The following is a 21,779-nucleotide window of genomic DNA, read 5'->3' as shown; positions in this document are numbered from 1 at the left end:
CTACAGCAGTCACAGGGCAGAGATGGGATGTAATTACTGTAGTAGTAAGTAGAGACCGGTGAGGCGTCCTCAGCTGAGCGTCCATGTGTTCTCTATAGGGAAATAAGCCACTGCCGGACACCTCTCCAATGCAATGGCAGCACAGTCTGGATACCCCCATATACTAGAAGGCTGCCTGATGCACTGAGGGCCAGCTGACAGTCAGCTCCTGTGAATGGAGACCTTTCCTCACAGGGGCTTCTAGTGTAAGGTGAGGGGAGCAGCACCATTCCTTTCTGTGCCTCAGAACACCAAAGCCCTCTCTGTGCGGTGCCATATGTGACCCTTCCCTGAGGGAGCACATACAGCCTTGCTGGGGGTTCTCCTGTAAAGTGAGGGGAGAAGCACCATGCCTCTCTGTGCCTCAGAACACCAAAACCCTCTCTGTGCGGTGCCATATATGACCTTTCCCAGAGGGAGCACATACAGCCCTGCAGGGGGTTCTCCTGTAAGGTGAGGGGAGCAGCACCATGCCTCTCTGTGCAGTGCCATATGTGACCCTTCCCTGAGGGAGCACATACAGCCCTGCAGGGGGTTCTCCTGTAAGGTGAGGGGAGCAGCACCATGCCTCTCTGTGCCTCAGAACACCAAAACCCTCTCTGTGCGGTGCCATATGTGACCTTTCCTGTGGGGGGTCGCACACAGCTTAAAAGGCTCCGCTTACTAGAGGAAGACCTCCATAATAAATCATATGGTGCGGTTACGCGCGTCCCCGCCATGTTTTATTCTGACGGCGCGCGCCCGCAGACCTGATGCACCGGTTAGGCGCGCCCCCGCGAGTGTTTCCTGCGCGACCTATGCAAAATAGCTGTGCGCGTGTCCGGCCCTGCAACTGCTCCTCTCTTTCCTCCTCGTCCTGTTATTCATTTGTTCTGTGCCTCCCTCGCCCCATTACTAGCCCCACACTGCATCCCATCCTGCCTGTTCATGCTCGGCATTCTCCTGTGCCATGCCCTGCCTCCCCCTTGTCACTGGGCATTATAGAGCCATGCTAGCCTCCTGATGACTGCTGTTGGTCACTAGCCTTTGTGACTTTTCTTTATTTCCTTCCATCAAGCTCCAAGCTGGATTGTGACGGTGGCGGCGCAGAAGGTTTCCTCCTCCTCTTCTTCTTCTTCTTCGTGCTGTCTATTCTTTACATTTGGGATATAACTGTGCTGGTTCCTGTCTCGTAACTTCCCCCTTTTCTGTGTTTTTTTCTCCGGTGGTAATATAATATTTGTTCTGTGTTTGTCGCTTGTTATTTTCTGTAAATATTTCCGGCTTTTTATTTTGCTCTCTTCTGTTGGGGCATGGCGCATACGGTGCTTTAAGAGTGCTTTTATTCTCATTTGTCCGGTTAGTAAAGACGATCATATTAATGACTTGTATAACGGAATTATTACATGTCAGTGCACTTAGATTTAGAGGCTATACGGGGGCGACTGGGATGGCATGATAAGGCAGGGGGCATCCTACGTATGTCCTGTCATTACCTCTTTGTTTGTGCTGATTCAATATTGAAGAATTTAGCATTTTAATTTCTTATTTAATTATAGATATTCACTTAATTGAAAATATTCTTTAAACAAGGCTTTATTTCCTTGCCAGGTGGGAAGGTGCCCGCGAAAAGCGAGGAGCTGGCGCCAATGCCTCCCAAAATGGCGTCCGTGCGATTTACGGTCACACCGACCAAGATCGATGATATGGGGGCAATATCGGATACGAGCCCGGACCTCAGTTCTTCTTCCAGAGTGCGGTTTAGCTCGAGAGAAAGCGTCAGGGATGCCAGTCGAAGTGAAGGGTACAGCGACAGCTCATTGGCAACCACCGCTGTGGATCCGGCAAGTGAAAGGACCACAAACCCGATGGACAGTGGAGAAGGTAGGTGATAAGCGAGGCAACGGTGAGATGGCATTATTTAGTTGTGTGTCCTAAGATTAGAGCCATGACTCGACATGACTCGGGGGTGAAGCAGCAAAATACCTTATGTCAGCAAAAGAACATCCACTCGTATAAGTGTAGATGGCTGGAAATCATGTGAATATTTGCCGTATTTCATTTGCATATATGATCAATGTTTTATATATGTTTACACACACACACACACACACACACACACACACACACACACACACACTATGCTATTCTTTCACAAAAAATTGGCATACAGTATTTCTGTCATTGAATTTTTGACATTTGTGAAATTTCAAGTTATTTCAATTACCCAATTGTTTTGCTAGAATATTTTGAATCGATAATTGTCCTCATTGTACAGATATTCTAGCAAAGTAACATCCAAAAGTGCCAAGTTGGTACAGGTGTAGACAAAATTTCTGGAGGCAGGTAGCCAGTGTGCCCGGTATAGCGATCGTTGTATTATTTTTCTACTACTAGTTATAGAAGCTGTTATTGCCTGGATATTAAAAAGTTCACATTGGTTCATGGAGTTCCCCACAGCAACAGTCCTACAGGCAGGGCTGTGGAGTCGGAGTCGTGGAGTCGGTATAAAATGGACCCACTCAGACTCCTAAAATATATAATAAATTGGGTACAGTAGTTCAATGCAGTTTGTGGGGAATATTTTTTCATAAGCATTTGGGAAAGAAATGAAATGTCCTATAAATGTCTGTCCTATTCCTGATCTAAGGGTCTAGACTTTTAGCTGAGATGAATCTGTGCTACAGTAAATTTATCACTTAAACATGAGCCATGTATGAGGGAGTCGGAGGTTTGGCTTACCGACTCCACAGCCCTGCTTACAGGGTCCCCTAAACAGTGCTGCCACTCAAGTGTACCCTGTAAGAATACCAGACCCATATTGTGCCCCTCATACAGGTTAAATCCATACAGTGCCCTCTGCAAGGATGAATTCACATGCTGTGGAATTGCAGATTTTATGTGCACATTTCGAAAATAAATATCCTCAAGAATTTACGATACAGTCCATCTAAATAGGGCTTTAAAGAGCCCAACCGCATGTGGCAGAAAGAGCCAGAGCAAATTGAGGGCATGCAGTGCTTTTCTCAATTTGCAATCCATACATAACATACAGTTGTACAGATTTCTGTTAAAATAGGCATAAAAAATAAAACGACGATGGTACCAATTAATCTAAGCTTTGAAAAGTCACCTAATTTTAGTTGCGCTAAAATGTTGCGACTTTTGGTGTTCTCATGCTGATCTTGTGCAGCTCCGACAAAGTGCACACAGTTGGAGCAGGAAGGAGGTGTGGCACCCGCCACTTCTCAAATTTGTGACAAACAGTGGCATTTGCTACACCACAAATCTTACTCCAACAGGGACTGGAGTAGGTTTGTGGAAAGGCGCACAAAAGAGGTATGCCTCTCACCTGACGCAACTGATTCATGAAGAGACATAAGCTTTTCCATGAATCAGAAGTGTCTGACTCAGGCACATCGCCTCATCAAGACCAGTGAGAACAATACCAGTCTTGATGAATCGGGCCCAATATGTAGACTCAGCCAATGGGCTCGATCACATGACCATATAACACGGCTGAGTGCTATCTGATGTTTTATCGTATTGCGCTCGGACCAGTGTTATACTATGGGGCAGTGCCGACCAGCGCTTTTTTTCTCATGCCGATTCGGATCGCAGCATGCTGTTAGTGCATCCAATAATCGGATCACACCCACCCATATAAGTCTATGGGTTTGTGTGAAACATCGGACTGGATTCAGATGTCATCCGAGTGCAGTCTGACATCCACGGACGGAGACTATGGTGAAGATGGAGAAATTAAGTTCTCAGTCTTGTTCACACCTGTGACAGAGTTGAGTCAAGTATCATTAGCATAATCGGCCCGATTCTCTCACATAAGAGTATCGACAGCTGTGTGACCCCAGCCTAACAGTGCCAGTTTCACTGAGCACCCGTCTCACAGTGTGCACCCCATAATAAAGTAACTGACTACATGTGGCGTCTTTAGAGATAATAGGGGCCAATATGAACTTATTTTGGTAAAATCACACAGTGCCCTCCATAAGGTTCAAGTCATACATGTACATACAATGGCATGTGAAAGTTTGGGCACCCCTGGTCAAAATTACTGTTATTGTGAACAGTTAAGCAAGTTGAAGATGAAATGATCTCTAAAAGGCCTAAAGTTAAAGATGACATATTTCCTTTCTATTTTAGGCAAAATATATATATATATTTTCATCTTTTACATTTTAAAAATTACAAAAATGAAAATGGCTCAATGCAAAAGTTTGGGCACCCTTGGAGATTTGTGTGCTCAGATAAAAAAGCTGAAGTTGAAAAAAGGATGGCTTCTACAAATGGTTAATGATCCTAAACACACGTTAAAATCCATAATAGACTACCTCAAAAGGCGCAAGCTGAAGGTTTTACAATAAAATGGAAAGAAATCCCGGCACTCATGTGTAGAATAATTGCTTATTTAATCCAGTGAAATCCAAACGATCAGAGACCTTTCAGCCCATCCCAGGCTTTTGTCGATGACAAAAGCCTGGGATGGGCTGAAATGTTTACGTAGCCATCTGTAGGCTTCAGATTGATGCTGGCCACTCCACTGACAGCAGAATGTGCACAGAGGCCACCAGTGTAATGAAATTGTTGTTAGATTTTCTTGGTTTATTTTTTTTATTTTTCCAAGGTAAGTGGCATCCCAGGTATCTGTGTCTACCTCTGTTATTTGCTCCAAATCTATTACCTTGCATGTTCGGCTTGCTTCTCAGTGGTCTTTGGCTCTTGATAAAGATGGCCGCATAATTGGGCTATGGAGTCGTTAAGCCAAACCTCCGACTCCAACTCCGACTCCTCAATTTCCATGACACCGACTCCAACTCCCACTCCACGACTCCGACTCCCTCATACATGGCTCATGTTTAAGTGATAAGTTTACTGTAGCACAGATTCATCTCAGCTAAAAGTCTAGACCCTTAGATCAGGAATAGGACAGACATTTATAGGACATTTCCCAAATTCTTATGAAAAAATATTCCCCACAAACTGCATTGAACTACTGTACCCAATTTATTATATATTTTAGGAGTTGGAGTCGGTCCATTTTATACCGACTCCGACTCCACCAAAATGGACACTGATTCCGACTCCACATCCCTGCGCATAAAGTATGTAATGAGCACTTCTAGCGATCAAGGTGTTCTGATAGAAACATTTGGTTCCCTTTCTCATAGAAAAGGGAATGATTTACACTTTCATGTGCTGCCTATGTATTTGTCACATATCATGCATTGCCAGATTATAGTCTGGCCATATGTTGCAATTCTTCAAACAATCAGTCATGTTCTAATTATCTTGAGGGTCTGATGAAATATGCTGCTATTCTTCATCATAGAACAATATGTTATGAATCTACACTATCTTGTTGGCCATCCCATTCCAAAACCATGGATATTATTATGAGTTGGACTATAATAGCTTCGACTTTTGTATAAATGTGTGGATTCATGACATCAGTGTACCAATTCATGCCAAAGGAGTTTGATAAGGTTGGTTTTGCTGTGTAGCCAATCAAATTCATCCCCACTAAACTCATCACGCCATGTCTCGAAGAACCTTGTATTGTGCCCATGGGCACCGTAATGCAAGAACATAAAAAGGGCTTACACATTGAATAGTACCATAAAGATGGAAGGCTATTATTGTATGAAATGGTTGTATGCTGAAGTATTAAAGAGATATTCCAATCTCATATTTATGGTATATCCACAGTATATTGTATAAATGCGTAGTACTGGTGTATTCTACCAATGGAACCTGCATCTATCTGGAGAATTGGATCCTATCACGTGCTGCTTTCAGGTGAGAGAAATTCCCATACAAATGAAAAGGAATTCCAATCATCTATCAAGGCCCTATTTTTGAGATACATGCAGGTCCCATTGGTGGGATCCATTTATACTAAGCATGTATAACATATCCTGTGATATACTATAAATGTACAAGATGGCTGTACTGTTTTAAAATTACCCTTCACTGGAAAAAAGGGACCTAGCATAAACCCTGAAAACAGACCTTTACCCTTATGCCTCCTCCACCAATTTATACACTAGGAACTCTGCACACTGGTCTGTAGCGTTCTCTGAGCAACAAACCCAGGTTTAGTCAACGGATTGTCCAACAGTAAACTGGATTCACTACTCTGGAGAACAGTGGCAGCCCGCTTTACATCACTCCAGCCTAAGCTTGGCATTGAGCATGGTGACCTTGTGCAGCCGCTCAACCATGGAAGCCATTTCCTGAAGCTCCTGATGCCCCATTCCTGTGCTGATGTCACTTTCAGTTTTTAAGTCTGTAGTTAGTGATACCACAGAGGATGGGCGATACTTCCACACTTTCACACCCTGAAGCTTTGTGGCTGAGCTGTTGTTACTTCTAGACACATCCTCCTCATGTAAATAGCACATACAGTTAACCAGGGCAGATCCAGCAGGCAGATCAGAAATGTCATGTGTTGACCTGTGGTGTAATGGCTTTCTACGGAGCCAATGCCACAGTAAACGTCACTGAGCTCTTCATTACGTCTCAAGGTGGCCATACACACGTGATAGCTGTCAATTGAATCTTGCCCCTTATACGTGAACATTTGGCTTGGACAAACGTTCAAGAGTTTTCAATGGTTAGAGTGGAAAAAACAACTGCCAAACTTCTCCTGGAGTACAAAAAGGACCTGGTATTTGAATATAAGCCCCCTGATCCTTATCTCTACCAATGTCGTGTGACCCCCTTCATATGTGTTTTAAAGTTGAACAATCACGCTGACACCGGTGAGTTCGATCAACTTAGTTAGAGTTGAGCAAAAAGATTCTCAGGACCCAGAACTGGCATTCATGTTGGTACTCCTTAGCCGCATAGTACTTCATTGGCTGATACGCGAATGGCAGAATCCTGGGCACCTCTTCTGACTACTAGCCAGCTGTTGCGTCATGGTGTACGTCATAGGTGACTAGTAATCAGAGAGGTGCTCATGATGCTACTATTCGAGTGCGAGCTGAAAAAGTTCATAGGACCCTGGTCTGGCTGCCATTGACTACTACCCTTGAAGCTGGACCAGAGTTCTGTCAAACTTTTTGCTCAACTTCACTGCCAGCACCAGTGTTTATCTATGGAGATTGGATGGCTATTTGCTTGGGTTTATTCATCTGTTTGCAACTGAAACAGTTGAATGCAGTGATAAAAGGGGTGGTGGTGGGGGGGGGGGGGTGTTGAGACAATATGGTTATAAAGTGTACATGAATTATATGCAGCCGACCAGCCTGCAGTTATCTCATGCGTGTGGGCAGTGTAGAGGCAGTTTACATACGGCATTATTAATCTTTATGATTTGTTTCTGCGTGACCATAATGACTATTGATCAGTCTGAGACAAGATCGGCAATAAATCTATTCTTTGTTGTTGATCATAATTGATCGTGCATACATCAAGGTCATCTCTTTCATTAGTAATATTGGTAATTGTAAATGTCGCTCACATTATGTAACACTACGTTGTAAATTGGGTTAGTTGGCAATATATGTGCAATGAACATACTGAGGGAAATGTCCATCCGATACTTGTACGGCGTATTCACTGCTGGTTTGAAGAACTGTTACGTGATAAATAAAATCAGCATCTATTGCTGTGGTGGGTAGATGCCTGTTTGCATAGGCCAGATACGATGCATTGTTGTGCAAGCGTTTAGGGACATTCCGTAGAGTTTCTGATAGTTTGGTCTTTAGAAAGAAGTATTATTTTTTGTTACTAATATATTAATAAGATCGTTTAGTGCTCATACAGATTGCATACTTTTACTCTCTGGCCAAAGTGGAGATATTAGCTTGTAAAGTTAATATGCTAGTTTCACCTTCAAACAAGGGGGCTTTATCAGTGATACGTCTCTGAGGGCTTATATTTTTTCTCCTGTATGGCATTGACCAACTATAAGCATACAGCATCATGCAGGAAAAAAGCCCCTAGAGAAGGACAGAATCGGCTTTCTCTGTGTGATATGGAAAGACATGTAATGACGCACAGCTCATTGCAAACACCTCTTTGCATCTATGCCTCTACATCCCATCTAGAGTGATATATGTGACATGCTGCGGTCTCATCTCATAGCACTGACAATGTGAAAGGAAGGGGAGAAAAGCAGATTTGACAGTGCTGTGAGATGAAAGCTGCAGCATGTCACATACACCACTCTGGATCTGTGCCAGCTATCAGAGCATTATTCCCCGATGCCAGGGATAGATGTAAAGAGATATTTGTAATGACACACATCTCTGCTCATCTCTCCCCTCCCCGCTTGTAGTCACAGTAGATGCTAAAAGTGAGCTATGTACCCTGGGAAGGAGCAAAGAAAACACATTGGGTGCACATAGCGCCAGAGAAGAATCTCTCTCGCCCCCTTGATTGTAGGGGAAATTTTCATATACACTTTACAAGCTAATATCTCCTATATGGAGAGGGGGACGTGGCTCACAGGATTCTATGGGGGCATGCCTTTGTGCTGCTCTGTACTAATACCTTTTGAGCCCGCCCCCTTGGTAAACACCATGAATAGTAGCATCAAATCAAAGGTCCATATCTCTGGAATCATATGACAGATTTAAAAATAAATGAACGGGCCACTTTTGACCTGGTGACAGGTCCTCGGTAAGTCTGTCATGTGTCTGTTCTCAGTGACAAATGTCGCTGATCGGCCTCCAGGATGGGCTTTATTTAGTTCCCTTGTGAAGAAAGACACAGTAAGAAGAGACAGGTGTGATGAAGGCCGGAGCTGTCCACTAGGTCATAACACAGTGTTGTCTGTGAAACTGTATACGTGGGAAGATTTCTGCCTATAAAAGATGGTACTCTATTATTAAGACCGTTAGGTCCTCACACAGTGCACATTGTCAGCACATCCCCAGTTTACTTGGAGAGATGTAGTGATACGGATTCGTATGAACTCGCATTTGGATAATTATTGGTCCATGTAAGGCTGCGTTCACACTCAGTGGTACTGCCGTGGCTTTCCACTGCTTACTTGCACAGTCACTTTATCTTGCAGGGAAACATTTGTGTGACCTGAAGACCACGTGTCTGATCATAATGTCCACGTGGTCTTTAGGTCATAATCCTATAATGGCCACGTGGTCTTCAGGTCATAATCATATAATGGCCACGTGGTCTTCAAGTCATAATCATATAATGGCCACGGAGTTTTGCAGGTGAAGCAGCTGTTTCCCTGCAAGATAAAGTTTTTGTGCAGTAAACGGTGAAAAGAGCAGTGGCCCAAAACTGATACGGTTAAAAGCTGCAGCATGACCGCTGTGTGAACGCAGCCTAAACGGGCCTTATATCTGTCATGTCAGGGAGTTCTGTGTTCTCAGTGAAATACTTTCAAGAAATTTTGACCACTTGTTTTGTTGTGCAAGAATGAGTAGCTAACTGTATTCCTCTTCTGATTCTGTATTTTACGTACTGGGTATGTTCACAGCTAATTAGATAATGCCAGCCAAATAGTTTTTTTTTTCCAGTGAACAGTTACTGCAGGCACCAATAACATACCCAAAAGATGACCCCTGTGATGGGTATTTGTCGATTTAAATTGAATCTGTTTAGCGGGTTTTTGCTATTTAATCTGAAGACGGCATGCTGAAGGGGTTAAAACACAGATCCTCTCTTATCACGCTGAGTTTTTGTTTGCTTGCAATGAATGTTTTAGCACCAGGAGCTTATCACTGCTGGCAGGCAGCAGTTTGTGCATGCTAGTCTGACACACCCCGTCCTGTGATAAGCAGCTCACTGTCTATGGACATTGTATATGGAGAGCCTGGTGTGGGTGGAGCCAGCTTCCTCAACTCTGCTGCAATACTAAATCTAAAAACTCTGTGTGAGATCTGCTGCACCCAGTAATCTAAGTGACACATCATTGGATTCAGCTTCTCATTGCCCACAACATGCTGCTGTCAGATGAGGAAGCAAAAACCTGCTGACAGATTCCCTTTAAATGGTTATATGACTGCAGTTGAGTCTGACTCAAGTATAAATATTTTCACATTAAACAGAGACAAGATCTGAAAAAAAAATGTACAAGTGACAAAAGCATGCTCTACCATATCTTCTGCTCGGCTGTAACTGGCTTTTTGTACCATAAACACTTGACGGGTAAATGCCCTGACAAAAAGCACTCAAAAGAGTGGCTATCAAAATAAATGGCAAAATAAAACATGATCGAGTGTCAGCCAATCCAGCTAACATGCACCTCTGGGGACTATTATTTATTTATTTTTACTTAAAGGGAATCTGTCACCCCTTTGGAGTTATCAGACCTCTAACATGGGCATACAGGTTATAGAAATGTAAATCTATACATGCCTGTATGGCCCATAGCAGAGGTCTGATTGCAGAGAAATCTGTTTTTGTTCAATCCGTTTTTCTAGGCTTGGCGTCCGGGGGACGCCAAGAAATGCCCGCCTATATGTTTAATTTAAATATTCCCCCTTCTCCTGCACATCACAGGGCCCTGTGACGTGCAGTCTAGAGCCGAACATCCCGCAGATGCGCAATGTGCCTATAGCTGGAGGCACTTTTTTTTTTTTCTCCCTGCGCTATTTTACTGATCTGCTCTAGTGCGCAGGCGCCGGGAGTCTCTGTGACTTTCGCTCCTGTGACCTCCGGTATGCGCAACAGTGAAGTTTAGTCCTCTCTTCCTCCCGGCATCCTGCTATCCTGGAGGAAGTGGGGACCAAACCTCATTGAATAAAAAAAGATTTCTCTGCAATCAGACCTGTAATATGGGCCATACAGGTATGTATAGATTTACATTTCTATAACCTGTATGCCCATATTAGAGGTCTGATAACTCCAAAGGGGTGACAGATTCCCTTTAAATGCTTGTACTGGGAGCTAAAAATAATTTTTACAATTGTGTTTCATTAATAGTTTTGCACTGTTTGGCTTTTACAGACTCTGTTTCCCTGCACATTCAATGTGGTCTGTGGGCATAAATGAGACTCTAAGAAAAAGACAGCCAAAAGAGTTACATAGTCCTACAGACCATCATGATGGATTCTCAGTTAACTTATTTTGCAGCCAACAATAGACAGTGCAGTAAAGAGGCAAAATTGGAAAAAGATGCATTTAAAGGGAGCTTGTCAGATTCTATATACCTGCCAGTATAGGGTTAATCTGCTGGTTAATAACGTTATGAAAGTGCCCAGCCACTGTACAGAAACTGCGGCACCCGGAAGAGAAAATTAACTTTATTCCTCCTGGGAGCAGCCGGCTTTCAGCTCTGCCAGGAGCAATTACAACCATCGCTCACAGCACTGAGATGGGCGGCTGTAAGCACACACCGGCACTGACTGGCAGCCGGCTCTGCATTGATGCACCTTCTGTACAGCCGGACACCTTCATAACCTTATATCTGCAGGTTAATAGCATTTATCGGACATGACAGGTTTCCTCTAAGTAAAAAAAAATTACTTATTACTTTTCCTGGCAAAACAAAATAATCTTCAGTGAGCTGTCTGCGCAATCTAGTGTAGAATGTTGGGTCACGTTTACTCAACAAAAATTCAAAGTACCACTCCAGGTTTTTTTTTTATTCCACCACCAGATAGATTACTGATACCCATGTTCCCTGTGTCTATTAAAATACTTACCAGTCACCGTCTTCTACTGTTTTCGGCACTGATCTGGTCCCTGTCTAGCAGCAGCTCTAACTGGCCGGATCTCTCCGCTAGTCATTACTATATCTCTTAATGTAAGTGTATGAAAGCCTGATTCTTGGTCTCATAGACTTACATTGTAAAGTGACTTCCCATCTACCCGCAAACATGATGAACAAGCCAGTCACCACTCAGGCCACATGGTGAAGAAGAGTAGAGCAGCACTGGGAACAGCAGAATACTCTGACCAGTAAGTATTTTACTACACACAGGGAACATTACTGATACCTATCCAGTGGTGAAATAAAAAAAACCTTGGAGTGGTACTTTAATTTGGATTCTTCTCCGAAATCTGTGCGAAATCTATGTGTATTCTGTCTCCCCGTGAATCTGTGCCATAGATCACAATTTGTACATAAAAAGGAGACTGCATTGGGTGGCCACACATGGATTAGCACCATTGGATGTTTTTTTTTTATGGATTTCTGCCATTGACTCTGGAATGGATTTTCTTGTTGGATAAATTAGTTGTGTGAACATGACCTGACAGTGTACAACAGTATGTGCTGTCAATGGCTGCCCTAACCTATAGACTCACAGTGTACAGTAATCAATCCCCTGTCACAATAGTTCTGGCTCAAGGAGAGGGGTCCTAAGCAATTGACACCCATCTATGTTGTCCTAATCGGGCATATGGACAGGGGATATTTTTCAGAAACTTATTAAAATCAGTTTAGTATTTGCTACAGTTGTAATAAAACCTTGCATCCTCCATAGTAATAGATGCATCCATACACATGAGATACTGCAGCTGTCGGCTGGACTTCTCCCAGCTCTCCCATACATCTGAATGCCCAGCAGAGAGAGCCGAGCATTCATCTGTTATCAGAGCAGCTTAGCTTCCCTTATAACAAAAAAGATTGGGTATTTCTGCTCAAACTGCGTGATCCTTCTTTCCCCAAAATCATCTGCCAGGGAAAAGTAAGGAGTTTCTCATAGACATTCACTGGTCAGCTGGTTTCGACAAAAACAATGGATTCAGAAGACTTTAGAGCAGGGATGTCATACTGAAATACACAGAGGGCCAAAATTAAAAACTTGGACGAAGTCGCGGGCCAACCTTGATATTTATTAAAAAAGAGTCATAAAATTGAGGATGTTTTTTTTTATCATTAAGTAACAATGAACCTTTTCATGTGGAAACCAACTTAAAGGGGTTGTCCCACGAACAAAGTACATTTTAATTAATAGATCTTAAGAGTTAGATCACATGACCGGAGTATTGGGCATTTTCCTTGCGGGCAGAAGTGTACATAGAATTCATGGGGCCCAACAGCAGTTCTAATTGCCCCCCACCCCCCAAGAAAAAAAACAAACTTAATATTCGATGGGTTCACGGAAAAGCATATCTCACAACTTTGCAGCCCTTACAAACTAATTTTCCTCTTGAATCCCCTAGATTTCCCTTTCATTGCTCCATAAAGTATGATGCCAACAAAAGTGCCCCCAAAACACAGTATAATACCGCCACAGTGAATTCTTCCATAGTACCCTCCATACACACGGTGATGTGACCCTACTGTAAGCCCCCTCAACCGATCCCAGCAAAGCATAGTGACCTCAACACAGTATGATGCCCCAACTGTGACTCCACACAACCCTCCACACAGTATAATGGCCCCACATAGTCCTCCATACAGTATAATGGGCCACCATAGTCCTTCGTCCAGTATAATTGGCCCCACATGGTCTTCCATACAGTATAATGGACCCTATATAGACCTCCATACCATAAAATGGGCCCCACATAGACCTCCATACAGTATAATGGGCACCACATAGACCTCCATACAGTATAATGGGCCCCACATAGGAGCACCACATAGACTTCCGTACAGTATAACTGGCCTCACTTAAACCTCCATACAGTATAATGGACCCACATACTCCTCCACACTGTACGTATAATGGGCCCCAGATTAAAAAAAAATAAAAAATACTCACCTCTCCTCGTTCCTCCGCTGCTTCGGTCTCTTCAGTGTGTATTCTGAATCCTCTGTCCTCGGACGCACATTCAATTGAAGTGTATTGCTGCGCTGGGACCAGCTCTCTGCACAGCAATACCAATGCCAGCCGCTGGCGAATCAAAGGTCAGCAGTTGACTTCGGCGTGCTGGCGCGGCAGCATATGACGTCACTGCCAATGTCAACTGCTGGCTTCTGATTGTCCTGTGGCTGGCATTGGTATTGCTGTGCATTCAACTGAAATAAAGCGCTGACATCGGCAGACCCCTGGACTGGTGTAAAGTGACTGCTAGGCGACTGTGCAGAAAAGAGGACGCTGAGGGAACGGAGGACAGGTGAGAGCAATCTTTTTCATTTTTTTTACATACAATAGGGGACACTGCTACAATATGTGGACCTGGATGGTGACATTACTACAATATGGGGATCAGAATGGGGCATTATTACAAGATGAAGAAGAGGATGATCACATTACTACAAGAAGGAAACCAAGATGGGGCATTATTACAAGATGAGGACTAGGATGGGCACATTACTACAAGATGGTGACATTGCTACAAGTTGGGACCTGGATGGGGACATTACTACACCATGGGAATCTGGATGGGGACATTACTAGAATATAGGGACCTGGATGGGGACATTACTACAAGATGAGGACTAGGATCGGGACACTACTCCAAAATGAGGATCAGGATGGGGCATTACTACAAGATGGGGACATTACTACAAGAAGGGGACCAGTACGGGGGACATTACTATAAGATGTTTGCCAGAATTACTATATGGTGCTAATTGTAAAGCAATATAACTGCATGTGGCCAATTGGGGTAAACAAAATTGTAAAAATTTAAAAAGAAAATTCAAAATAAAGCATGAAAAAATATTTTGCCACTAAAATTGCTGTTTTATATATAAACTAAAGTAAACAAAAAAAGTGCACATCTGTTATCGCCACAGCCATAATGACCCAAGCCATAAAACTGTACCATAACCCATATGATGAATGCCATTTAAAAAAATAAAAGCGGAAAAAATGTTAAAAAAAAAATTATCAAAAGGTGTATAGAAAAAAAAATGGTATCACTTAGAATATCACTTTGTCCTGCAAAGAATGTGGCCCCCCAAATTCAATTTTTTTTATGTGCGGCCCATATACCTTGCCGAGTTTGAGACCTCTGCATTAGACCCTTCTGGCATCGTGGCCTACCAGTATGTCATTGTGCTGGGTCAAATGTATAATGGAGCGGACTCAGGAGCTGAGCTTGTTCCATACCGCCGTCTGCTGATTACACCTTAAATACTGCTGTCAATCTCTGACAGTTTCATTTAATAATAATAATAATAATAATAATAATATTTTTTATTTATATAGCGCCAACATATTCTGCAGCACTTTACAATTAAGCAGGGACATGTACAGACAATAAATTCAATACAAGGTAAGACAGTTTAAATAGTTACATTCTACAAGGAAATGGGGGGACACAATAGGTGGAAAGTGCTTGTTATTTCAAGTCTGGCAATTATAATAAGTAGGGATTTTCATATAAAGCTGCATGATCCGGTCATCAGCCAGTATGTTTAAGTTCAATAATCAAGTATTGAGTGCAGTTATCGTGTGCATGGAGGGTGTGGAGACAGATGAATAGTAGGGTGCAGATACTGAATAATATTTAGAAGGAGGGAACAGGGGAAGGTTAGTTTACTGAATAGTTGAGGTGGTAGGCTTGTTTAAAGAGATGGGTTTTTAAAGCGCCCTTGAAGACATGGGGGCTAGGCATCAGTCGGATCGCCTGGGGTAGTGCATTCCAGAGAACTGGTGCAGCACGAGAGAAGTCTTGGAGACGGAGGTGCGAGGTTCGGATTATGGGGGATGTTAGTCTTAGGTCATTTGTAGAACAGGCATGTGTAGGGCGAAAGACAGAGATGAGAGAGGAGATATAAGGTGGTGCAGAACTGTGGAGAGCTTTGTGGGTGAGAGTGATGAGTTTATATTGGACCCTGAGGTGGATCGGCAACCAGTGTAATGACTGGCACAAGATGGAGGCATCGGTGAAGTGGCTGGACAGAAATACGACCCTGGCTGCCGCATTCAGGACGGATTGGAGAGGAAAAAATTTAGAAAGAGGGAGACCAATCTGAAGAGAGTTGCAGTAGTCTAGACAAGAGTGAATAAGAGTGACAGTAAGAGTTTTAGCAGTTTCAAAGGTGAGAAAAGGTCGGATTCTGGAGATGTTTTTAAGATGCAGGTGACAAGAGCGTGTGAGTGATTGGATATAGGGAGTAAAGGAAAGGTTAGTGTCGAATATGACCCCAAGGCAGCGGGCATGCTGCTTGGGAGCTATGGTTGAACCCTCCAAGGTAATTTCGATGTTAGGTAGAGTTAGGTTAGTAGAGGGGAGAAACACAAGAAGTTCAGTTTTGGAGAGATTCAGTTTAAGATAAAGGGAGGACATGATGTTAGAGACAGCAGACAGACAATCCTTGGTATTTTGTATTAGGGTAGGGGTGATGTCAGGGGAAGAAGTGTATAATTGGGTGTCATCAGCATAGAGATGGTACTGTAACCCAAATCTGCTGATTGTTTGTCCAATAGGGGCAGTGTATAGAGAGAAGAGGAGGGGGCCTAGGACTGAGCCCTGCGGAACCCTGATAGTAAGGGGACGAGAAGAGGAAGAGGAGCCGGAAAAAGATACAGTGAAGGAGCGGTCAGAGAGGTAGGAGGAGAACCAGGAGAGAACAGTTTCCTTGAGGCCTATAGAGCGGAGCATAGTGAGGAGGAGCTGGTGATTCACAGTGTCAAATGCGCCAGAGAGATCCAGGAGAATCAGCAGGGAGCAGTGACCATTAGATTTAGCTGTTAGTAGATCATTAGAGACTTTAGTGAGGGCAGTTTCAGTGGAGTGTGAAGTGGAAACAGATTGTAGAGGGTCGAGGAGAGAGTTATCTGAGAGATAGCAGATTAGACGGGAGTGGACCAAGCGTTCCAGGAGTTTAGAGATGTAAGGAAGATTAGAGACAGGTCTGTACTTAAAAGTGCAGTTCTGGTTCAGGGATGGCTTTTTAAGTAAAGGGGTTATTATGGCATGTTTAAATGAGGAGGGAAAGATACCTGGGGACTGCAGGAGATGTGAAGGAATGGGGTCACTGTTGCAGGTTGTAGGTCGAGAAGAAATGAGGAGCTGGGTAACTTCTTCTTCTGTAACAGGCTCAAAGATGGCTAGTGAGCTTCAAGTGTGGAAGGGAAGGGGTATTCTCATCTCCAAGATCCTATCCCAATATGAAGTAGGTGTAATAATAATAATATTAGCAAATACCTCCTAATTAAAAATGTAGCATAGTTTGTCTGATTCGCTATGTCTCTTTCCTCATGTGCTGATATTGCAGGACCTTAGGTATCCATGGTTACGACCACTAGCAACTAGCTAACTGTCACTATATCAGTCGTCTTAACCATGGATACCTAAGGTCCTGCAATGTCTGCACATGAGGAAAGAGACATAGCGAATCAGAAAAACTATACTACATTTCTAATTGTAGGTATTTGCTAATATTATTATTATTACACCTACTTCATATTGGAATAGAATCTTGGAGATGGGAATACCCCTTTAGGTGCGTGGTCCTGCCTGGGGGTCTATTCAGGTGCCCATCTTTTATTGGCTGCGTCCTTACAAAGGATTAATCTAATGGGCGCTTTTAGTGTCCCAGTGATTGTACTACATAAACTGCTTATAAGGCTATTACAGATTTTATAGGAGAAGCCATGGTGATCATTTGTAGCCAGCTGGCTGTTCTCATTACATGGCATTGAACTAAGACATCTTTCACAAGGCCGTGTTCTGTCTTTTGGATCATGCCATAACTGCAGTCAGGGGGCTGTGGAGTCGGAGTCGTGGAGTCTAAGTTGAAGCCCATTTTGGTGGAGTTGGAGTCGGTATAAAATGGACCGACTCCAACTCCTAAAATATATAATAAATTGGGTACAGTAGTTCAATGCAGTTTGTGGGGAATATTTTTTCATAAGAATTTGGGAAAGTTATGAAATGTCCTATTCCTGATCTAAGGGTCTAGACCAGTGTTTCCCAAACTCCAGTCCTCACTCCCCCCCACAGGTCATGTTTTCAGGATTTCCTTAGTATTGCACAGGTGATGGAAGTATCATCAATGCATCAGGAATTCTCTCACCTGTGCAATACTATGGAAATCCTGAAAACATGACCTGTGGGGGGCCGTGAGGACTGGAGTTTGGGAAACACTGGTCTAGACTTTTAGCTGAGATGAATCTGTGCTACAGTAAATTTATCACTTAAACATGAGCCATGTATGAGGGAGTCGGTGTCATGGAAATTGAGGAGTCGGAGTCGGGGGTTTGGCTTATCGACTCCACAGCCCTGACTGCAGTACTAGTTAACATACCGAACACATCTGAATAGTTTGCACTGTAGATTGTGTACAGACACACTATTGTGTTATTCGACTACTTTGGTTGTATTCTCATTAGGGTGACCTGGGGTTATGGCGCACCCTTATTAATTTCAGTCCGCCGTAGCTAGAACAGATGTATTTATTGTACACTTATGAGTCACACCCGAGGCTGTTTATGAGACTATCTTAATCACAGACGCTCCGCTTGGCACCTATTGTGCCGCACTTAGAAACAAATGGCAAGTGCAGCCCAACACCCACCCACAAAGCTGCAGAGCACAACAGCTTTGGATGTGAGAGAGGTGTCACAGGGAGGCAAGGTTACACACCTGTGTGGCCACGCTAGGTACTGCCGATGTCACTTTGCCCTTAAGATCATGCACCTCCCACATGGATGCAACATGTGACAGGGAAGCTCTGATAATAAGTGTGTCCCAGAAGACAGAGAGGAAGAGTGGCCAGGAGAAGCAGGGCCACTTAAGTTCCCAAAATAGGAGAAGTCACAATAAGGAGATAAGGCAGCAGCACTGGGTGAGAGGGAGGGAGTAACCTGCAGCTTGCATTGTGGAGAGAGGAGAAGAATCAGACAAGTTACAAAGGATTCAGAGTTGTTAGCAACTAGAACTGCAATGTTTGCAATGTTACAAGAAAGCATTTAGGACCTAAACAGAAATAACAAATAAACATGGAAGATCAGTAAGTATAAAAGCCAAGAGGTAGCAGCAGCCGAGCTTGAGAAGGTGTAAAAGCGATAAAAAGCCGTGCAAACATGCCACATTTTACCGTGACCAAAGTGCCCGATCCTGAAGATGAAGCTGAAGAAGCAAGCTCCGTGTCCTTCAGAGAAGCGGAAAGTGATGATGTCTGGGGGGCCGGTAAGCGACAGGGGCTCTTTTTCTTTTTTTCTTCTTCTGATGTTTGCCTGTTTTTGTCTAATCTGTGGTTTAGAAAAACAAGCAATTGAATTATGCAGCAGAAATCACAGGAAGCTTATGTGTAACTCCAGAATAAGCTGCTGACTCTCTTCTAGATGGGTCTATGATATATCTATTAGAGGGGTGGTCCGCCAACTTACATATGGTGACTGATGATAAAAGTAGCCATGATTGCATTACACCACCCCTATTCCAATGCTTTCAAGGTACCGGTCTCTGCACTGACATGTGTCTGCTGCCGCCATTCACTGGCCACAGTGATGACCGACATGTCACTGCTACCTCCAGTGATTGGCTGCAGCATTTACCTAGCTATGCAGAATAAAAGTCTGTAGACTGCAGGGGATCAGAGAAATGTTGGCATGGATCACTAAGGTAAAGAACGCTTTTTTTTTTTTTTTTTCAGTATTTTTTTCTTTTCTTATAAAAGGCCAGACAAGCACTTTCCATGTATGTAAGCATGTATTTCTATGCCTTTATTCCAATTCACGACTTCTTTATTGTAATTATCATTACATGATATTCCTTACAGGGCCAATAAACCTAAGGTATCTCTAAGCTACAAAAGTAAGCAGACATTTCAATGGCATTACTGCCATGAAGTCCAGAAAAATGTACAAAACTATGGAAACCTTTCCGAATATATGGAGTGATATTATTACAGCTTACCACTCTGTCAATGGGTCACTAAAGCTGTAAATGGTTATACCTAAGCTGTGGATCACTACAGAACTTATACCTTCCCCCGCGCTGACAATTATATGTTATATGAGATCCGTGCATTACATTTATGTAGATGTAGTAACAGGACTTAATTTAGAGATGTCACCCCAGATGGACGCCTTATGGGTCCTGATGAACTCAGGAACAGCTTCTATAAATAGCAGCTTTAGTCTGTTTAGCTGAATGGTGACAATGTTTTCCGCAAATTCTGAAGATCTCATTCTTGTACTGTAAAGACTACAGCGACCCTACCAATGTGTCATCAATTATGATTGCTAATTCGATCGTGTTTTCTGTCTCAGATCGAAGCCAAACATCAGTAACGGAGGAGAACAGCAAGCTGCTCGGTACGTTCACCAGTGATGACCTGATGTTGAGGTGCCGGACAGGTTCTCTAACACATGTCTATCTTCTACAGAGATCGACCGGAGGAAAAACTCCACTCTGTATCAGAACCACAGCGAGGAGGGGGAAGACTCTTATGACAGGAATCTGGCGTTGTTTGAGGTGAGAAGGAGGTGTGGGGATGTCATTAATGAATAACTGTCTTCATTAGCGATGGTTGTACATGGTTTATTGTTCTGGATAAACTGTCACACAAGACATACATAGTTCCTTGTGCCCCCTTATGGAGACATGCAGGATCTTCTTACAGAGAAAACGATCCTTCACTTTTTGTGACTAAGGCCACGGTCCCACTATCAGTATTTGGTCAGTATTCGGTCAGTATCTTTTCTCAGGAGTGGGAGCCAAAACCAGGTGAGGAACAATCAGAGAAATGGTATAATAGAAACAAGTCACCAATTCGGCATTTATCACCCACTCTTGAGAAAAAATACTCTGGCCTAAGGAGAAGAATCGTACTCTAGAGGTTCACAGACAGGAGATCTTGAGGGTTACAATCATTGTAGGCTGACAGCTATCTCTCCTGGCTTCCTATACATATGAACGCTTTGCCAAGCACTAATGTTTTTTCAATGGGGAAGGTGCTGATTTAGCTCCAGGGAGAACAAAAGGATTGGGCGGTTATCTGTGGGGAGGGAGTCATGAGCCCCCAATACACAATAGATGATTGGCTAATCCTGCCAAAATCAATGGGTTTGGGTGACTTTAATCTAACATGTATGGGGACCTGTGGACATTTACTTGTAGACATCTACTCTTCAAATGGCCATAGATATAAGTTACCAGTCACGGCCAAGAGCTGTCGTCTCTGGGTGTGATATTAATATGAACATTAGCCTTGGTTCAAAGAAACATGATCTTCCTAAAGGGAAAGGTTAAAGGGGTTGTGTACGCTTAGCCTCTTATATAAAAACAATCCACGTCGCTTTACTCCTCATCCCCGGGTACAGCGCGGAGTCCTTGCCACTGCTCCTGGAGTCAGGTATTGGCTGCAGCGCTGTCTTCATGTACAGAGTGGCAGCCAATCAGTGTGCTCAGCCGCCCTGCCCGTGTAGACAGAATGCCTCAGTGAGCTCACTGATTGGCTGCCACTCTGTAAGTGAAGACAGCGGCGCGGCAGATAACTGACACCAGGAGCAGCAATAATCACTCAGCGCTGGATCCATGGACAATGAGTAAAGTGAGGGTTGTTTTTTTGTTTTATTATATAACAAACTGTGCACTGGGACCAAGATTTTCTGAAATGGACAACCCCTTTTAGTGCAATTGGTCAGGTAGAAAGCCAACCCATCTGATCCCTATTTCGCCCAACTGTATATGTCATTTGTTAGCCGATCCCCTAAAATGCAGTGGAATCTGAAGACAAAAATCTCATGTTAATGACCAAGTCTTCTTACAATGCCTTGTTATAATGGGTCGTAACAGATTTATTTTACAGATTTGTTAGCCATAGAGCACAATGGGAAGATCGATTTGCCTACTTAGCCAAAAATAAATCTCATCTCAAATCTGGCAGATCAATTCACCAAAGGTTGTGTGTACACGTACATATAATGCCCTGGTTGTGCGTACACGTACATATAATGCCCTGGTTG

The 21,779-nt window shown here is 43.3% G+C and overlaps 1 protein-coding gene across 4 annotated transcripts in view; it reads left to right on the top strand.

Moving 5' to 3' along the window:
- The first annotated feature begins 820 nt into the window (after window positions 1-820).
- SLC12A6 (solute carrier family 12 member 6) overlaps window positions 821-21,779 on the top strand; it is a 51,471-nt gene continuing 30,512 nt past the window's right edge. Inside the window, exons 1-4 of one of the 4 annotated variants that reach the window (XM_073671283.1) lie at window positions 821-1,131; window positions 1,630-1,902; window positions 20,082-20,126; window positions 20,198-20,286. In XM_073671283.1, the coding sequence (XP_073527384.1) occupies window positions 1,668-1,902; window positions 20,082-20,126; window positions 20,198-20,286 (369 nt within the window). In that variant the 5' untranslated portion in view covers window positions 821-1,131; window positions 1,630-1,667. Of the gene's footprint in view, window positions 1,378-1,629; window positions 1,903-18,487; window positions 18,997-20,081; window positions 20,127-20,197; window positions 20,287-21,779 lie in introns of those variants that run through there. The other 3 variants (XM_073671293.1, XM_073671302.1, XM_073671311.1) reach the window with 3 other exon arrangements.

This window comes from Phyllobates terribilis, unplaced genomic scaffold, assembly GCF_046119375.1.
Source record: "Phyllobates terribilis strain yellow unplaced genomic scaffold, ASM4611937v1 Scaffold_1__5_contigs__length_1240528914, whole genome shotgun sequence".
NCBI classification, from domain to species: Eukaryota; Metazoa; Chordata; class Amphibia; order Anura; family Dendrobatidae; genus Phyllobates; species Phyllobates terribilis.
Note: the sequence above shows the minus strand (reverse complement) of the source record. Positions and strands in the feature narration are given on the sequence as shown.